The 19,540-nt window shown below is 41.5% G+C and overlaps 2 protein-coding genes across 7 annotated transcripts in view; one reads left to right on the forward strand and one right to left on the reverse strand.

The window, feature by feature from the left end:
- Window positions 1-12,316, reverse strand: part of KIF24 (kinesin family member 24) — a 32,555-nt gene extending 20,239 nt beyond the window's left edge. The window contains exons 1-5 of the mRNA XM_074569631.1: window positions 12,252-12,316; window positions 10,792-10,876; window positions 5,705-6,332; window positions 2,298-2,487; window positions 303-400 (exon numbers count right to left, since the gene is read on the reverse strand). Of these exons, the coding sequence (XP_074425732.1) occupies window positions 303-400; window positions 2,298-2,487; window positions 5,705-6,318 (902 nt within the window). The 5' untranslated portion in view covers window positions 6,319-6,332; window positions 10,792-10,876; window positions 12,252-12,316. The remainder of the gene's footprint in view (window positions 1-302; window positions 401-2,297; window positions 2,488-5,704; window positions 6,333-10,791; window positions 10,877-12,251) is intronic.
- A 111-nt stretch (window positions 12,317-12,427) lies between these two features.
- Window positions 12,428-18,977, forward strand: NUDT2 (nudix hydrolase 2). 6 transcript variants are annotated; one of them, XM_074570017.1, is made up of 4 exons: window positions 12,428-12,563; window positions 13,330-13,383; window positions 13,983-14,140; window positions 17,921-18,977. In XM_074570017.1, exons 3-4 carry the CDS (start codon window positions 14,008-14,010, stop codon window positions 18,232-18,234), a joined length of 447 nt encoding a protein of 148 aa, XP_074426118.1. In that variant the 5' UTR covers window positions 12,428-12,563; window positions 13,330-13,383; window positions 13,983-14,007; the 3' UTR covers window positions 18,235-18,977. The 6 variants fall into 6 exon arrangements, with proteins under 6 accessions (XP_074426118.1, XP_074426123.1, XP_074426119.1 ...); XM_074570022.1 differs by having other exon boundaries at window positions 12,549-12,563; window positions 14,002-14,140; window positions 17,921-18,852; XM_074570018.1 differs by having other exon boundaries at window positions 12,554-12,729; window positions 17,921-18,859.
- The last annotated feature ends 563 nt before the right edge of the window (window positions 18,978-19,540 follow it).

A 19,540-nucleotide genomic window follows, 5' to 3' on the forward strand; every position in this document is an offset into this window, starting at 1 on the left:
TCAGAAATCCTAGCACGCATTTTTTCGTTCTAGGCTGGCCATGGTGTCTCTTTGTTGCATCTGAGGTCCAATTTTAACTTCCTCTGTGATTTAGATTTCTCACTAAATGTGAAGAAAGTTTCCCCTGATTTATTTTGTCAAAATTGCAATCAAAGACATTCTAAAAGGGGGAAGCTATGTGGCAAAGGTGAAATGAATGTATTTTGCAAAAAATGAAAAGCGTAAAAGGAAAATTAAAGCAGTATATGAAATTGGAAAACAAAAAGGCAAAAAAATAACAAATGTAAGCGCTGATGCCCTACCCGTTAAAAATATGCTGAATGAGAGGATGAGCTGTCTTCATATAAACATCCTGATTGGTACATGACTCCCCAAAGACTTCATCAAAATAAAAAACATGCTGAAAAATAAATATGCTCTTTACATGAAAATGAATATGTTTCACTTCCCCTTCATCCCCATTCAAAGGTAAATTTAAATATAGAAGTCTTTCCAGTGACTTCATATGGCTTTGGATCAGGTACAAAGTGATCTAGCACATTTAACATGCAGCATGACATATGCAGCAACACATCATTACGACTAATCAAGGAGACTGAGGATAGGGGAAAAAAAACCAAAAGGAAACAAAGATGCCTTAACTTCCCATCATTCTGAAGCAGAACAAACCACAGCCTTCTGACAAGGGGCAGGGTAGGGAGAAAGCTAATTAAAGAAAACCCTAATCTATTCCTGAAATGAATCAACCTACAGATGTACAGTAAGACTGTAACAGTAAAAAGAACTCAGTCTACTCTTGACTCTCTCAAAATTAGTCCTCGGTTGTGATTAATTGTCTCTGTTCTGCAGACTTAAAAAATTTTTGTGGCAGAGAAGACAGAAGTTATTCCTAAGCAAAGCTGGATTGTATTATCTCAGAAGGGGGCAAGAAAACCCAAAACTTCCCACACTCCCGATCTGACTCAAAGCAGCAGAGTCTCTGGAAACTCTGCAACAAAGCTCATTTATGGGCTTCTTCTAGATTAAGAATAGTGTTTGCAGGGACAGCCACAAACATTACATTTTCAAAAAAGCCTCCATGGACTGGTGTCTAACATTGCACTTCAATAAATTCACTGCAGCGTAAATTAAGGTGGTGGATCTCTAGGACTGAGAATCATTTCCACAACGCACAAACAAAGCAGCCTAGCGTACAGGCAGATAAAACCAGGGATTCTCAGCAGCTAGACTCAGCTCAGAGGGCAGATGTGCTCCACGATGGGCCTGCACTTTGGGTCCCCCCATCGTGGAGCTGGAATATGCCCCACCACCTCCCATTTGCTCTGTACCCCTTGCTGTCCTTTCTATAGGAACCAGAGATGGAGGCAGGGCAAGTAGCCAGACTTGGAAGCAGAGAAGTTCTCCTGGGTCCTATAGAATAGACACAGCCTTTGCCATGGCATACTTTTCCTTGGACTATATTGATTGATAGCAAGATCTTGTTGGTCTGTACTGACATAACAAAATTAATTAGCGGTTATTTCAGCACTGAGATACTAATATGATAAGTACCACATAAATGCCAAATATAGGTAGTCAGATGGAGGGAGTGGGGTGGAGCTGCTGCACGTGTCGCACCATAAAAGGTGGTATATGAACCGGGCCTGAGAGTGCTGCAAACTGAATTTTTACTGGACACTCTGAACAGTTGTTCCTAGGACCCAGACTGCAAAAATAACACCCAGTAGAGTGAGAATGGCTTGCTGCTCTCTAGAAATCAGTTCTGTTCCTGGTGCTGTCAGTCAAAAATGAGAATGTAAACTATGACAGCACAAGGTGCTTGGGATTAAGAAACAAACACCAAAAGGGGGTTTAATTTTCAAAAGCATTTGAGAACAAAGGAAAGGAGGGGATGAGGGTGTTTCATTGAAACAGACCTACAGTGCTGAAACAATGAAAAGGGAACTCCTCCCTGAAATACCCTGGAAAGCTATCGGGAGACTGTAGCAGGCAATTCTCCTGCAGCAATAGTATGTAGCAGAGGGTTTTATTTTGCCATGTGCAACAAAAGCTGCAAGAGACAGGCTTTTGAGGCTTAAAATTTTGGGCTCAGGTTTTCTGCCACAGGCTGGCATAAGTCAGAAGTAATTAAAATACAGTTACATTGAACTCATAGAGGAGCCCACCACTTATTTCAGCACAAGAAATGCAGACAGCCCTTTTCTGTTTCCCCTCATTGAAACTCCAAGCACAATTTGCTTTATCCCACCATGCAAGTGACTGGCCCATAAACACAACATTCAAATGGAGCATGTTACCTGTAAAATATATTGTGTGAGGTCAACCGCCTCTTTCTTCTCATGGAGAAGTAGGGTTTCTTTATCTTTCACTGTGATGATATTAACCTCCCCACGTCGCTCTTCTCTCAGGCCAAGGGGACGTTTTCGGACACACACTCTGATTTTTTCACTCTCTGTCCATGGAGTTTCTTTTTCAGAAGTACTGGATCTACAACAATAGTGTAGGCTTACATTTTAAAACCAGATTACTACAGAATCTAGAATATGCATAAATTTTTTAGTTCTATCAATTTAACTTTTAAAGACATTCCCGTCTTTAATGGCTTATCAAAAAAACCCCAACAAAACATGTCTCATTGTTACATGGTTAAGTTTCTGCTGTTTTTTCCTAAATAGACAGATGTCTTTTGTGCACTTCTGTTAAAAGAATAGTTGTGTTTATACAACTACACTCCTGAACTTGTTGCTGGACTGGCATGTTTTCAGTTGTCCACAAACATACGATCGAAGCTGGCATAATATGCAAGTTAACTTTATGACATTTAATCTTGCTGAAATTATTCACAATCATGATTAGTCATTTAATAATGTACAGATAAAAGCACGACCAGACATTGAAAAGGAGCTAATATAATCTTTAGTTGCTTTTCCTCTTATACTGACTTTCATTCTTCCTATTACAGGCTGTCAAACAGGTTACAAGAAATGACTCAAGGGAGTAAGACAGTATTTTACTTTTTACAAGTAAAATTTTACTTTCACTTTTTACAAGTAAAGTAACTGGGAAACAAGACAGTATCACCATGTTCCTATTCAGGTCAAAGAAAATCTGAAATATCGATCTCATCATTGTCTCCCCTTTGGTCTTTCTTCATAAAAAATTGTCGTTTCAGACCACAGGCAAAATTGTGCTTTTGTGTTTTGGCAAGTCTACTTTAGTTCTCTCCCAGACACCTCAGAAACATGAGGTCATTTTGTGTTTCATTGATTAACCAGCTGTGTAAAGCATTTTGTGATGCAGCATACAGAATATGATAGAATCCAACCAAAATGTATTCATTCAGCCTTTTTCTTTTTCAAGCTGTCTTCAGCCAAATAAGTAATGATTTTCAGCCTGGATTTGGATGTCAATTTGTGAGAAAAAGATTAATTTTAATCAAGCCCCAACTTGCCCAAAAGTAGTGTTTCTGCCGTAGTGTCCAAATGCCCTTCCAAAATCTCTTAATGTAGCAACTGAAAACTAGCATATACTACTAGTCTAATAAATTAAAATCAAACCTACAAGTTACTCAGTATCTCATTACAATGACAAGGTTGTAGTATTATTGCTGTTGTGCTGCATGACTCCCCCGAAGCATATGACACGCTGATGTACATCTCAAGATGCCATCTTCAAAGACTACACAAGAGTAATCTTTGCTTGTAACTGGAGTCCCTTTAATTTTAGTACAGCAGACCAGGATCAGGCCCTGCATTTAGATGGAAAATTCTTTACCCTGAAAAGATAGGCAATGATACTTGAAATAAGATGCTTCATAAGCTAGTGTGAGATTATGGATGTCACTAGGCACCTAATGTTGTCCACCAAATGATCAGAGGCTCTGAAATTTACTTCTCATGTCAGAGGCTGGATTTGGTGACCTACAGAAAGAGCCTATTGAGCTCTAAGAGCTTGAAGAAGAAAGGACTGATTGCAAGATTTGGAGAAAGGAAAAACTGAAGACTTGGATGCTCTGTTTATGACAGAAATGGCATAAATTCTTCCTAGTTCAGAAGCACATTTAGTTGAATATATTTTGTATGGGAACACAATGCATTTTAATTCCACATGCTAAACCTGAAGTTTAGATTTTCTATTGACATTTCTTAAATAGAAATTGTATTTTATAACAAAATATATTGTTTTATTACTAGAAAAAGGAAAAATCTTGATACAGATAATTAGAAACCCTTCTGACAATAGGTCAGAGGAATTCCTATTCCCTGTTTGCTACAGGGTTGCCATTTGCTGTGGGCAAGTGCAAAATATATTTAAACATATTAAAAGAGCTCTTCATCTTTCTGCCATTTGAAATCATGACAGTGTTTTCCAGCGTTTCTCATAGATGAAACTAGATTAGCTTTTGCAGTGGGCAAATCACAAGGTGACATGGGAATGGATGGATTCAGTGAAGGAGTTGGGCACTTGCAAAACAGGAATCACAAACCCAAGTGTCAGCAGACTGGCCCAAGCCTGGAATGCACAAGGCATACTCTGTGGTCAAAACAGGAGAAAGAGAAACTCAGGCATGTCAGAAGGAGGATGCAGAAAGCCCACAGCCACAGAAGAATGTGCTTAGAAAAAAAGATGAACAAGGAAAGAAAGTGAGAACAACAGAGAACATGGCTCTATCACAGAATTAAAAATCTTGAACTTGTCTCACTAAGAAGTTCTCTGGAAGCTGGGAATGATTTTTTTTTTCCAGCAAAGGAGCGTTATAAACCTCTGTCTTGCATTTCATAGTTTAAGTGCTCTAACTACCATGTCACCTTATTACTTTTCCATTGTGGCAACAGCACCTGTCCCTCCAGGCTACATGCATGCTCAATGGAGTTGTAACCGACACCACAACTCCATGGATCCTCCCATATACCAAATCCTTCCCCACTGCCTTCCGAGACTAAGCCCCAGCCTCATACAGCTACTCCTCTTCACTGCATTTTAAAACAAAACTGCCATGACTGCATTGCAACAAGCTAGATGCTGGTAGTATATGTGCAGAGGGGTAGGTGCTCTGCTGCTGAATCAGGAAAAAAGTATTTTGGACTTTAAAAATGTTTCCAGGGTAGATTTACCTGTTGTTCAAGATAACCATAGCCCCTCTGTTACCAAACACTGGAAAAAGTATGAAAGTTACAGATCATGTGCTTGGGGAGGCATCCCTCTCACCACCACGTCTGTATCCCATCCCACTTCATTCTGTTTCTTTTTAAAGCTCCAGTTCAGAAATTTCTTTATGAACAAGTATAGCCATGACCACGTGTAATCCTTTTTACTGGGAAAAAACTTAAGAAACGTATCAAAAGACAATGCCATATTTTAGAAAAAATAATATTTTCCAAGGTAGTCTCATGGAAAGAACAAAAGAAAGAAAGACTGGCCAAAACACCAAGAAAATAAAGCCTTATATCCTGAAAGACAATAAAGACTATTCTTAGACAATCTTGGTGAGTAGCAGCTGATGAAATTCAGCTGATTCCTTCTACCAGACTTGGAAAGTCATAAGTGCTTATTAATATCTCTCTTCTCTATAAGATTTTGCATTGCTCTGTAGTGTTAAGATTGCTTATTTGGAGGTGATGAAGACAGATTCTTCTCCACAACGAGAAAAGAATTAATTATGACTAACATGAAATATAGCCAAATAAAGGCAACTGAATATTACCTGATACATGAATGAGGTAGTCCGTAATTATACCCTGAAATATGAGTTATTCTTTGTATGATAGGAGCTTCAGAATCCCCCAGGAGAGGAGCAATATCATCAGAAACTGTTGGACAGCTCAGGTCCTTTTTTGTGCATATTCCAGGAGTATTTAGGTCTCTTCTAGTTAATCTGATCAGCTCTGAATCGTGTGGTTGAATGAGTCCCAACATTTCCCCTACACTGTTCTTCTCGTCATTGGCACTGAAATCAGATGAACCATATGATTCAGATTCAGAGTCTTTAACTGCTCCATCATTTTCTTCAAAGAAGGACTCAAAACGCAGCTGTCTACGAGGACCTGATCTGGTCACCTGGGGCTGAATGAAAAGACCACTTGGTTGAAAATCTTGCTTGCTTAAGTCTGCAATGTCTTCCTCTTGCATAATTTTGATTATTCTAATGAGCTGAAAGAGTCGTTTGCGGTCATTCATGTCATGGACCCCCAGTTTGGTATAATCTTTCATGGAAACTTTGGCAAGTTCATCAATCTTCTGAAGACCGAAGGCAGCAAAATGGGGATAGTATTTTTCAAGTTCTGCCTCACAAAGGCATTCATAAAGACATGATGCCATTTTCAAGCTAAAGTCTACAAGAAATCAAACAAAATAAGTATTAGAATCATGTGAAACATCACATCTAGCAAAGTTACTAATGAAGAAACTATACATTTCCTGATGCCATTACCTGCAGTTAGGTTAGAAGCTTGTTTAAATCCAAGTTTACAATACACTAGACTGCCAAACACTATGGAATATAGCAATAACAACAATAAACAAAACACAAAACAAATATTCTATCTATGAAACAATATTTTAAACTTATAGACAATACACAAGAATGTGTAAGAAATGCACAGTGCAGTGTTACTTACTGCTGCAGAGTTCCTGAACGCCTGATGTCTACTTGATGAATGCCGCAGCTACTGAAACCCTGTCCTCAAGCTACAGAATGTAAAATGCCTAATTTTAGACACTCAGTTTAATATCAGGGCATGTGGTCTAATATGGCTCAGCTATCCCTGGTTAACTAACCAAAGGAGAAGAAATTGCATTTGTCCTCACCTCAAGCTGAGTAATTAAGATCATTCATCTTACAGATGAACCACAGCAAAGTTGTAGTTTTGTTATATAACTTTCTCTTGTATGTCACAAATCTTGTGAGCATTTCTAAGTGTCCTTGACAGAATAACCTAATAATTCTGAAACACAGAATTTCTCTAAATCTATATATGCTACTGGAAGGCCATACTTGCATTCTTGGGAAAACCAAAAAAGCCACAAGCATCACTGAAAGGTATGCCAAAAAACCCTCAACTCCTTCACTCATGTCTCCCTAGCAATGCATTGTGCAGCTGTCTATATCCAGATGGATTAATATCTGCAGATATTTTTACTTGTTCCATAAAATGGAAAAACGATAGCACTTCAAGTATCTGTTGCCCACTGCTGCCTTATATCTTTGTTCAGTCTAGGACTTTAGGAAATACAGCTCTTACTCATGTTTGGAGGTTACAATAACATTTAACAAAACCAAGTTATTAAAGTTCCCCCTCCCTTTAATTTAGGGCAAATTCTTTGGCAGGATTTTCAAGCATTTCTACAATAACATTATATAAGTAAATAAGGTCACCAAATAGCACTCACAAATTTGATTCCATTTAATGAATGCATTATGTTAAAATAATAACAACAACAAAACAATAAAGATTATATTAAAGTGCTGATATCACAAGTTGTTAAAGAGGCAAAAAGGTGCAGTAGAAGACAGCTAAAATGACTTAGAAGCTAGAGTCTAAGCTGTAGAGAGTTGCTAGCCATAATAAAATTATGAGATTCATCAGTAACAAACTTCAAGACAAAAACATTGGTATGTAGGTGGACTTATTTAATGTGCTTGTAATGCAATTAATCTTGAGGTAAAGTCAGAGCCACTGCAGAGATTATTAGATCCTGGGAAGTGGAAATCAAAATTTACAGAGAGGATAGCAAACCCAAAGATCACAGAGGATAATTATGACACACGTGCAAGGGTTTTCACAAGCGTTCACAATTTGCCAACTTCTTTAACAAATAAAATTCCACACGAACTTCAGACTTCATTTTAAGAAGGGTTATGTTTTTGAAAAAATGCCTATCTTACATAAGGTAGCTTAAAATATAAAACCAGTATAGGACCTGTGTAACTGTCTGTATGCACAGCTACGGGAAATTTCTTTTGTTTGATGAAAGGAGCAGCTAGAACACACAGCTGAGACACCAATCTCAAAGTACTAAGAATCTGTTAAATATTAAAACAATCCAGCAAATTCATTTAATCTATTCTCATTCTGTATCCTATATACACTTACATCTTTATATACACTTAAGTTAAACACAGAGTAGCCAAAGACTAGTGCAAGATCTAATTTGGTGATAACTTCTGTTTGAATGATGATGTTTAGCACAGGAGAGAGAAGAGAGGATAAAAAGGAAAAAAAATTGAGGCACTTCCCAAAACAAAAGCAGCATACAAGAGGAGAGAACTAAGAATTTTGAGGCCAAGGTTCCAATTAAGAATTAAACAAAATATATTTAAACAGCTAGAAATGACTGTACAGACAAGTTTCTATTAACTGGGGTAACAAGGACTAAGTTTCTCAAAATACGGAAAATCCAAGTAATATAGGTACTGTGGAACATACGAGAAGGTTAGTACTGAGACATGTAAGCAGCTCTGCATGGCTTATTGGCTAAGGCTCTGTGCCATGTGAAAGCAACTAAATGGCTTCTTAATGAGAGCTGGCCTGGGAGGTAATATAACTGCTCCTGCTTCCCCAGATATAATAAATCATACTGGATCTAAGTGGTTTAAGGAGACAGTTCCAGTGTCTCTCCACCCATAGAACAGCAACTTCACAACCTAGGAAAACTGAACACTCAGTAATAAAGTAACAAATTAATTAACCATGGAAAAAAATTAAGCAAATATCATGGTGATGGATTCCAGCATTTCTGGTTACTTTAAAACTCAAGAGTAGACAATTTCCTAAAATATTTGTTCTGTTTCATAAGCAAGAGAATTTAGGGGAAATTGCAGCTGTCAGTGCAAACCTTCCAGCTTTATAATTGGCGATGCTCTAAAAGAAAGGAGCACCTTTCTCCTTATTAAAATAATACCTTAATTTGTCCAACACTGTGCAATCCTTTCTGTCTGAAGACACTGTTTCTAAAACAGGTACACAATTCTTCAAAATAAACTGGCTTTGTAAAGAAATAAGAGTAGTATTGGTAGGTTTTCAAGATTCCTAAACTGTTAATGATAATGCCATCTTCTGGCAAAAAAAAAGAGAAGACTTCTACTTTTTTGCAATAAATAACAGTCAGCGTTCCCTCAGTTATTGTCACGATCTAATTTTGTTTGTTGACCTGAGAGAACATTGTGTCTTGAGGCAGAAAAATACAACATTCTTCAGTGTAGTAGTTTCATACCAAAGCCCAGGTCTTGTTTCCTGCAAAGCCAAGGGTGGCTTCACCAAAAAGAGGATTGAGACAAAAGCCTAAGACTTCTTCAAATGGTTGGATAAAACATAGGTTTGAGAAAGAATACAGTACAGAGGTACAATTCTCCGTGAGCACTCAGTTATAAGGCCAGATACTCCCAGGCCTAAGAACTACTCTTCACTCCATCTCTATTACAACATCCCTTATAATTCTTCGCTGTTCAGTGGTTGCCCTTCTCATTTTATCTGGCAGAAGGACTCAGCTTCACTTTGAAATTTTCACCTTCTTCTCACACCAGTGACAAAAAGGTGCTGAAGGGGGTCAGTGAAACAGTGAAGTCAATGAAGTCCAGAGCACCTTTACCTACTAACACACAAGCCAGCAGTGATGGTGGAACAGTTATTGCTGAAACACATGAGATGTCTGAACAAGGGACCAGTCAACCCATCATCTTTATGTGGCAAACCTGAGTTCTCTACAACTCATTTCTTATGCAAAGAAGTTTTACAAAGATCTTAAAAGGCTGCCAGATGCTGGTAATGGGTAAGTACTTATTGTTAAAAAGCATTAGAATTTTATATAAAGGGACCAAGTCAAAGCACAGACTAAGAACGCAGTTTGTCATCACAGACATCCTCCTCTGTTTCAGTAATAGAGGATTTTTAAAGGTCATAAAGCTGGGGAAAAAAAAGAAAAGTCAGGCATAAATAGTATAAACAAGCGGCTACATTTTATGTATTTCTGAAGGAAATTAACTTACCACAAAATTATGCTCTAGGAGCTGATCCTCCATTTTAAAGTGCTTTTATTTATTAATTAACTCTTACACAAATCTTTTCATTCTCAATGCACTTTTCAAAGTAGAAAAAAGGCTGGCCTTCAAAGATACTCACTCAGCAAGTGTCAGTCACTGTGCATAAAATAAATCACGTAAAATCCCTACATAGGCTATTTTAAGAACAAAGCAGCCTTAGACCACTATATCTTGATCCTTATTAACCTCTGATATATTAAAGATCTCAGCGCACCGCTCACTTGAATAACACAATGCCCTATTGTCCCACTGTAGCTCAATCATATTTACCTGATAATTTTAGCTGACTTCCACTGATAATCCTGAGCGTCACCACAGAGACATGACACAGATATCACTATATCTGTATATTAAACCAGGAAAGTTAAGTCATGGCAAAGTGAAGAAATCTGATGTGGCACTCCTACAAATGCAAACTAATGCAGCTATACATTTAATCCTGCAAATAATCTAGAGATAATAATTCTGAATCATAAACTCTGGTCTGATAATGAAATAATTTTATTAGGAACAATTTTCAAGGGTACCTGATAAACGTAGTAATCGTTAATCAGTGTACAAAACCAAACAGCACCTTGTTTTCCTGCCTATTGCTTTGTGTTATGTAAATGATTTTGCTTTACAGGTACCTTATAAAAATAAAAGTTAAGAACTTACAAAATTTGTAAATGCATGTAGCAGGCAGATGTGCTTCCTTCCCTGACTATGACTATAGCAGTGTACTGTACTCCTTACACTTGTAACCACGTTACCTCAAACAAGTTTTCAGCGCAGGCTCTGTCCATCCAAAAGTGTTTGCTGTTTTTTGACGAATAGAAGCAGAAGACTAGAACAAACCTACAATAGCGAAAAAGAAGACATTAACTCACGTCACCAGTCATCCATCTTTATTTCTTATTCATCTAAACATTAAGCCCTTTTTAAACTGTGATCCAAAGCCGAATCTGATTTAGCCCTCCAGATGTGAATGGCTAATTTGCTTTTCCAGATCACCACACAAAGTGCTTTGCCATTAATCATTCTGACCCCATTCCTTCAAAACTAGGGTATTCCTGTGAAGAACGGGGTCAGGGCGCGGTTGAACTTTTATAAGCACAAGCTTGGTAATAAGAGATAATATGTGCTGTAATACAAGCTTGTAATTTTAGTTTCATGCAGTAGGTAGGGATCTATGAAACAATGCTTGACGTTGCAGCAGATCCCTTTGTAAGATCATAGGATTACAACTCCCCGTGCACGTACACAACATGGTATTAAACATTCTGTGGCTCACTGGGACAAGTATCGTAGCAGCCTGTTTTGAGGATCCGAGGAATGAAGATGAATACTATCAATAGATAGCTACCTATAGTTTCTGTACAGTAAATGTAATTGGAGAGGAGGGAATACTTTTAATGTTAACTGACCACAATTTTGCAGTTGGACCATGATGCAGGTCTTCTCCCTGCGGCAACACTCCCACTTCCTTTGCTGCTGACATATCTAACACAGAGTTTGTAACCAAAACTACAATTCCATTTCATTGCTCTTTCAGGCAGACTTAAAAACAACAACTAAATGTTTGCGTTTTTTTTTATTTTGTTTTCCAACAGAATATTTTTCAATTCACAAGAGACTGCTATTTTTTATAATCATCCCTACATACTAAGTATAGTCTGGTGACCTCAGCAGAAGAGACTCCGTCCTACAGCTGATCCCCGACAACTGCTTAGAACAACAGCTGCATGGAAAGGGAAGTGTCTAATATTCAACTGCACGCTAAGAAAATAACCTACAAGTTATATTAGGATGCTGATTATTTGAAAATTGTGTCCCGGCTTCTCCTGCCAGTAAGATTCACCAAATGTCTTTGAATATTTATTTTATAACTGTATCAAAACAAACCACCGCGCATCTGGAATTAGGCTGAGGGGCGACACGGTCACTGAATTTAGCCCTGTGGGGATTTATAGCTTCCCTCAGTTAATTTAGTCCCAAACTCAGGAATCTTACAGCTTCACCCTACGGAAGAAGGGGCCTCGTACCCAGCCCTCTGTGGGGGCTCTCCTCCCATCCTTCCCCTAGCTGTTCCCACACGGTTTCTGAGGGAAGTTGCGGCGCTGCCCCGCCGCCTGGGGAAGGGCGGGACATCTCCCCCCCTCCCTCGGTGCCACCATCCCCTTCACCTCACGGCAGGCCCCCCCCCCCCCCCGCGGCCCCCGCTACCACTCACCGGCCGCGGCGCTGCTCGGCAGCAGCGACTAGGCCGCGTCTCCATGGCAACAACGCTTTTCCCGCTTCAAACCCTCGCGCCCGTCCGCCAGCGAATAGGGGCGAGGAAGAGGCGCGGATGGGGCGTGACCCGGCGCGGGACTAACCAATCGTCGAGCTTCGCGCCCGGAAGTGGGCGGAGACAAGAGGAAGGGCAGGAGAGAAGAGAATGGTAGGGAGGCGCTACCGCCCGAGCCTGCCGCTGCTTGTGATTGATCGAGGCTGCCTTCAGTCATGCTCCGCGCCCCGCCTAATCTCCATCCCGGAAGAGAAGGTGAGGGGTGGCTGGAGGGGAGGTGACCGGGGCTTTGCACCTCCGGCTCCCACAGTGTCCCGTCCCGTCCCGTCCCGTCCCGTCCCGTCCCGTCCCGTCCCGTCCCGTCCCGTCCCGTCCCGTCCCGTCGCCATGGCAACGCCCTCTCCCGGGGCTGCCAGAACTGGTACCCCCCGCCTCAGCCTGCTGCCGGGGGATGGCGGGGCCCTACCGTCTGGGAGCGGCCCTGGGGTGCCGCGCAAGGCGGGAGGGAGGGAGGGAGGGAGGGAGGGAAGGGGAGCGGGGCGGCGGCGGGGCAGGGGTGTCCGGGAGCCGCTGGGACATGGCGGCCCTTGGAGAGGTTTGCCCTTCCAAGCCGTCGGAGGGCGGTGTTTCCAGGGGCGCACGGGAGGTGGTGCTGGCCTCCCGCCTTGGGCGGGCCGCCGGGCCCCAAACCAGCCTGGGTTGGTTGCTGTGTTTCGGGGGGGTTATCTTCGGCATGGCTGATCAGAAACTAATTGAGGCGGTTAAAGAGGGGTTAACCAAGAGGGCTGAACGCCATCCTGGGGCTTGGTTGGCGGTGAAGCACTCTGTTCTGTGGTTTCCCAGTGTGGAGGTGTCGCCATGCCGCACTGGGCGTGCCAGGGAGAACGAGTGTTGTGTGAAGGGATTACTCACTGAAGTGTGCAGCTCGGTCAAAATGCAGAGCTCTGCCTGGAACTGGGAACTGCTGGTTTCTTTAACATAGATTTCTCATCTCCATTGCTTTCTCTGTTTTTCTGTGTAGGACCAGTTTTCCTAGCTGCATAGCTTATTGATAACAATATTTGTCTCTTAAGAGGTATGTTCCTTTCTATTTACATCAAATCAGTGCTTAACACATATGCCAGGAAGCTTTTAGTTTTGTTTTAACAGCCCTGTGTATAGACCAGAAAACAGACAGCCAGTCCTTTGGCGTTCTTTTTCTCAGTTCTGCCACTGGCATTTTGAGTTCTCTGCTGCAGGGAATCAGTCTCAGGCAATGATTTCTGTGTGCCACTTCCAGTAATTTTGAGGTATTATCTTTGCACAGTCTTTGGATTTTTGCAGTGTAAAAGCTTCAGAGTGTTAATCACTGGCTTTCCTTTTGCTTTATCTTTTTTTTTGTCCCTACAGTGTGGTGTTTAATATATTGGCAGCAAAGAAATGTCATGCAGGTCATATTTCATGCTTCTTGGTAACTTATTTTTTAAAAGCCTGTTTCCTTGTTTTAAAAGGAAAGGACTAAATTTTTTACAATTCAAAGTTAGCTAATAAGATGCAGTTTAATTTTGTAGTAACTACAAAGGGATGGATGACTTTTAGCTCACACTGAGATACGTTTCCTGGCTAAATACAACTGGTTTGTTTGAGCTCCATGTTGTATGTTGTTCCTGCTTGATCCTCTTTGCTTTTCCACAGCTCTCCTTGCATTTAACAGAGGGACATGGCTGTGAGAGCTTGTGGCTTGATCATCTTCAGGAGGCTGCAGTCAGCACCACCTTCTAAGGTCACTGACAGTATTGAATACCTCCTCCTTCAGACATCCTATGGGACCCATCACTGGACGCCACCCAAAGGTGACGTTTGTTCTGATAACATGCTTCAGGGTCATTTGTGTCGAGAGTGAGTGAGATTAGAGACTGAACTTTGGCTGAACACTGCTAAGCTCAGCTTTGTGGGGCAGTTAATCAGTTGACAGTAGCCACTGATCATGCTGCTTGTGCAGCAGAGTGGGCTGAAATTCTTTGCAAGTATTGTATAAATGCTTGTATTGTATATATACTTTGTAAGTATATGTACAAACTGTTGGGCACGACTGATTGGGGCTGGGGGCAGGTCACCCAATCCTGCTTCTCAGATATCTGATGTTTCTGGTAGACATTGAACAGACAACTGAAATTAGGTAGCTACAGAAGTTTTACCCTCTCGCCCAGGTCTGACCCTCTGCCAGATGCATGGTTGTTTGGCCCATGCGTAATCAGAAGCATTACAGTTTGCAGCGCAACATTAGAAGGCAAACTGAAATAGGTGATAATTTACTTTAAAATGCCTTCCTTCAAAGATGGAGGAATTTTTTTAAGTTTAGGAGATGATTGATGAAGAGCGCATACCTAATGCAGCAGAGATGAAAGCGACAGCTGGGAAAAGTAACCTGGTTATCCATCTTCACCTAAGCCACCCTCACTCTTCAGTGAGGTCCCAAGACATATAGCAACACCTTGTCTGTAAAGCCAGTGTTAGTACATAGTCGCAGCCCTGATAACAGGAAAAGCACAGCAAAGAAGTACTTCAGCTTCCTTGTAGATCTTCTTATATGCTGGTTTTGACCCTCTGAGATTTCTTCCTGCTAGTTTTTACTTCTTGTTTTGTAAAATGTGGTACTCTTAAAGCACAGGACAGGAGCAGTTTGTAAACAGGAATTTGCAAATTGGAAAAAACGCTTGTAAGAGTATCAACTATGTTCTCCTATTAAGGGAAAGAACAAAACTTTCCAAACCTTCGCCTTTGTCCGTTTTACCAAAAGCCTAAGGGATTAGAGTTTGCAGCCTACTGGAAAGCTAAAAAACATGTGCTGGGACATGATTGGTTGTTGCAGGAGGAGAAGGCATGTGGAAAGGTTCACTGGGAACACAGTAATTTTGGACAAGTGGTTGAAATGACTCGTATGCATTTCAGTAGGGAGTGAAATGACTCATAGGCATAGGTCTCACCCACTCAAAATCATAGAATCATAGAATGGTTTGAGGTGGGCAGGACCTTTCAAGTTCATCTCGTCCAACCCCCCAGCAATGAGCAGGGCCATCTTCAACTAGATCTGGTTGCCCAGAGCCCCCTCCCACCTGACCTGGTATGTTTCCTGGGATGGGACATCTGCCGCCTCTCTGGGCAACCTGTGCTGGTGTCTCACCAGCCTTATGGTAAAACATGGCTTCCTTGTTTCTAGTCTGAACCCACCCTCTCTTTGTATAAAACCGTTACCCCTTGTCCTATCGCTGCAGGCCCTATTGAAAAGTCTGTCCCCATCTTTCTTCCAAGCACCCTTGGAGTATTGAAAGGGCAAAAGAAGGTCTCCCCAGAGCCTTTTCTTCTCCTTGCTGAACAACCTCAGCTCTCTCAGCCTGTCCTCGTAAGTTAGGAGTTCCATCCCTCTGATCATTTTTGTGGCCTCCTCTGTACCCTCTCCAAGAAGTCCATGTCTTTCCTGTGCTGGTGGCTCCAGAGTTGGACGCAGTACTGCAGGTGGGGTCTCACCAGAGCAGAGTAGAGGTGCAGAATCACCTCCCTCAACATATTGTTTAAGGTGTTATAGATCAAAAGCCACATACAAAAGCCACAATCTGATAGCAGCCTTTAATAGTAGCTTGGTACAGATTCAGGGGCAATAAATAATGGGGAGCTATTACATTATATATTCTCTGTGGTATGAGTTGTCTTCAAAGGCAGCCTCAGGTTGTGTGGTGCAGTAATGTAACTTGTATATGATGTACACATAGGCTTAATGTGTCCCGAGGCAGAATGAGATGTAATCGTCTCTTCAAGAGCACACAAAAAGCAATTTATGTCTACAGCTGTACATTGATATTTTACAAGTTCCCTAAGCAGCTGAAACCCTTACAGGATTAAACTGGACTTGCTTGCGTCCCCCAACATAGCTTCATCATCTCTACTCCTAGAACTGTGACTTTGCACTAGCCGAGGCTGGTGGGAAGGGGATGCGGTGTTCATTTTCCTCCTCAGGGTATTGGAATTGCATTAGTGCAGGAGGGTCTGGAAGCTGTGGTATGAGGTGCTGCCAGCAGTCCTTTTTCTTCCCAGTAGGTAAACTGTGTTGCACGAAGTTGGAAACTTACTGAGCTTAGACTTGAGGTTATCAACAGCGGGGTGAGGTGGTTGTCTTTGCTCTGCTGGAGAGCAGGAGTTTGCACTGGTGTCCTTTGAGTTGAAACTGAATCTCAGCCCTTCGGCTTTATCGCTACCTCCACGCATTGCACATTTGGTGACTATGGATCATGACTATCATAAAAAATAGTGGTTACTTACTGTTCATGGATGTCCTGTGGGTTTTTGCTGTGGGTACTGTAAGAGTAATCCAGCTGTACAAGGCCAAGTGGATTCTGTTTCTCAACTATTAGTAAAGGTCCTAGCTATGGAAATGCATACTTCGTCAAAAAGGAGGTAGCTTGACTTGCAGCACTGAGAATCAGGGGGAAAATATTTTTAGTTAAAGCCTCTGTGTATTTGATCTCAAATATCCAAGACATCAAATGCAACATCAGATGCTGTTTTTTTGCACAGTTGCCACTTGAGATAGAAGTGTATTTTACATTTGAGATGATGTGATGTTGTAAGATATGCAGACAAAGAAGTGAGTGAGACCTGTTGGGAAAGCAAATGAGCTCCCCACATGCCCCAGTTCTGGTACTAAAGGGTTGCTTTGGGTACCTGGCACCTCAGGAAAGATTAATCTCTGTGACGAAATTATGGTTATTTGCAGCCAGCTATGAAGAAAATAGAGTGACACGAGGGGCAAAATAAAGCTTAACTTTTTTCCCTCTTGAAGCCTCCCAGCTCCTGCTGTGTTGCTTTTTTTGAGATCTTGCTTGGCTTGTTCTATTTATGTTCTGGTCTCGAGCTTTCATGAGAAAACCAAATCTGACATTTCTCAACAAAAGTACAAACAGCTGGGGATGTGTTATATTTATCCGTTGTTTGTAATGGCACCTTTCATTCTAAGCAATGTAAAATAAATGATGTGTCCTAGAAGAACTACGCAGCTGGTGAAAGGTCTAGCTTATAGGCTTGCTGTGTTTCAGAGGGAAATATGGGAGAGAGATAAAAATACCCCTAACTGAAACCCACCTCTTAAATGGCATGTGTTGGTCCCTAGTCCCGTTGTTTCTGGGCTGTGGGAATGAGTAAAAGTTTTGCAGAATTGAGCCTCAAGCTTCTGCGGGAGGGAAGGGTTGAGAGAGGACTAACTCTTTCAGATGAGCAGTCTCCCCTCTAACTGGATAAAGGAAAAACATTCATGAGGTACCTAGTCCTCAGTATGATCTAAGAAGGAACATTATGGGTGCAGAGTGCTCCAGAAGAGGAGAGAAGGTCTGGGAAGAAAAGATGTCTAGTGCTGACAGGCCACTGTGGGTTTCAGAACATGTGGATAGACAATGATCCTAAAAGCATGAGACAAAGACAAGGCGCAAAGGTTGGAAAAGCAATTTCTGCTCTCCAGTTTCCATTTGATTCTGTATCAGCTGCAGTGTACTCTCATCTCTGACTCCCAGTGTTTCCTAGTTGTCAACCAAATAAAGAAAACCTGAGTTTCCTTCTCAGAGACTTTTTCACCTTCTTGACAGGCCACGTGGACCCAGGAGAGGATGACCTGCAGACAGCCTTCCGGGAAACACAGGAGGAGGCTGGTCTTCAGGCCAGTCAGCTCACCCTCATAGAGGGGTACAAGAAAGAACTGCACTATCCTGTCCGTGGCAAACCTAAGACAGTCATTTACTGGCTGGCAGAAGTGAAGGACTGTAACACAGCAATCAAACTCTCGGAGGAGCACCAGGCTTTCCGGTGGCTGAAGCTGGAGGATGCTTGCAAATTTGCAGAATATGAGGACATGCAAGCGACACTGAAAGAAGTGCATCAGTTTCTCTGCTCCAAAGAATAAAACCTTTCGTGAAGGGCAAGGGGAATTTTTGAAGAAACGTGGCCTGCTTTTTTTTTTTTTAATTTTTTTTAACCAGAGGAGGAACTATATGCCTGAAAAAATGTAGATTTCTCTTTTAAATCTAGAAAAATTCATTGAAGATACTTAGACCTTTTAAAGAGCTTATCCTTTTGTCTTCCCTGACTAATGCAAAAGAGCATGGTCTGATTGAACCACGAGCCAGAGATGTCTGAATTGAAACCCAGAGCTAACAAAGACTTCCTCTGTCCCTGTCTCCTTTCCCCCCCCACCACCTTGAAGTGCTCAGCAACCACAGATCTTTTTGAAAAATCAAACACTTGATATTTCGTGACTTGCTGGTGTAGAACTACAGACTTGAGAAAATGAGCATATGGAGATTTTTAATAACAAAATGTTTACTGCAGAAGTTGCACCTTGCATTTGAAATGGGGAAATAGTAGTTCTGTTCCCAGATGATATGCTGTGATGAGTTGTCAAATCATTTCAGGTCTTGTTTGTTTGTATCATGAATTTATGTACATCACTGATGTACCGTTGTGAAAACATTTTCCATCCAAAGACTCTTAGTAAACAGTTGATGTACAGTATTTAAATGGTAAACTTGAAGTTGTTCTTGTGCGTCTTTCTCTTCCCTTTAGTCTTTAACAGACATCTTAGCCATACATTATTCAGGGTGTTGGGATAGGGAAATCTGTCTGCCTAATAGAGCATTTTCTGCACATAAGATCCAAGCTAACGTGCATTCTTGCATCGGTTTGATAGCACCTGTGTTTCTGTGGCTGCAGCCCGTAGCCATGTGTGGGCAGCAGAGCCATGTGCCCTGCCAGTGCTGTGCTGTGGATACTCATCCTGGATGATTGCAGAAGCCTGCAGTGGTACCGATGAGCTCACTTGGATCAGCTTTCTCAGGTTATTAGCACTCTGTATGATTATGCATGTTCAGTTATTAATGGTTTGCAATCTTTTGGATGTTTTGGTACATAAATACCAAAAAAGCATGATGGCAATATTAAAATTTTTAGGTGAGGAATGAGGTTTTCTGAATCCCAGGCAATTCTGGGAGAGAACAAGTGCTGCTTCTTCGCTACGTCTCCTCTAGCCTTTACTGCTTAGGCACTTGGAACTTGAAAAGCAAGTAAGTGTATGAGGAAGTGGGCTCTGCTTCTGCTTTGTCGTCGTCCTTGCTGCAGGAGTGAAACGAGGGTTGTCAGCCTCACATCAGCCCTGGAGAAGACCTGCGATACCACATGTGCAATATAACTGGGCTGAGAAATATGAGCGGCAG

This window comes from Larus michahellis, chromosome Z (assembly GCF_964199755.1).
Source record: "Larus michahellis chromosome Z, bLarMic1.1, whole genome shotgun sequence".
Taxonomy (NCBI): Eukaryota; Metazoa; Chordata; class Aves; order Charadriiformes; family Laridae; genus Larus; species Larus michahellis.

What these genes read in the sequence shown, in the direction of transcription:
- NUDT2 (XM_074570017.1), top strand. Translation starts at nt 14,008, where the DNA reads ATGGCTGTGAGAGCTTGTGGCTTGATCATCTTCAGGAGGCTGCAGTCA. An exon ending in TCACTGGACGCCACCCAAAG is followed by an intron (nt 14,141 to 17,920) that starts GTGACGTTTGTT and finishes CCTTCTTGACAG; the next exon opens with GCCACGTGGACCCAGGAGAG.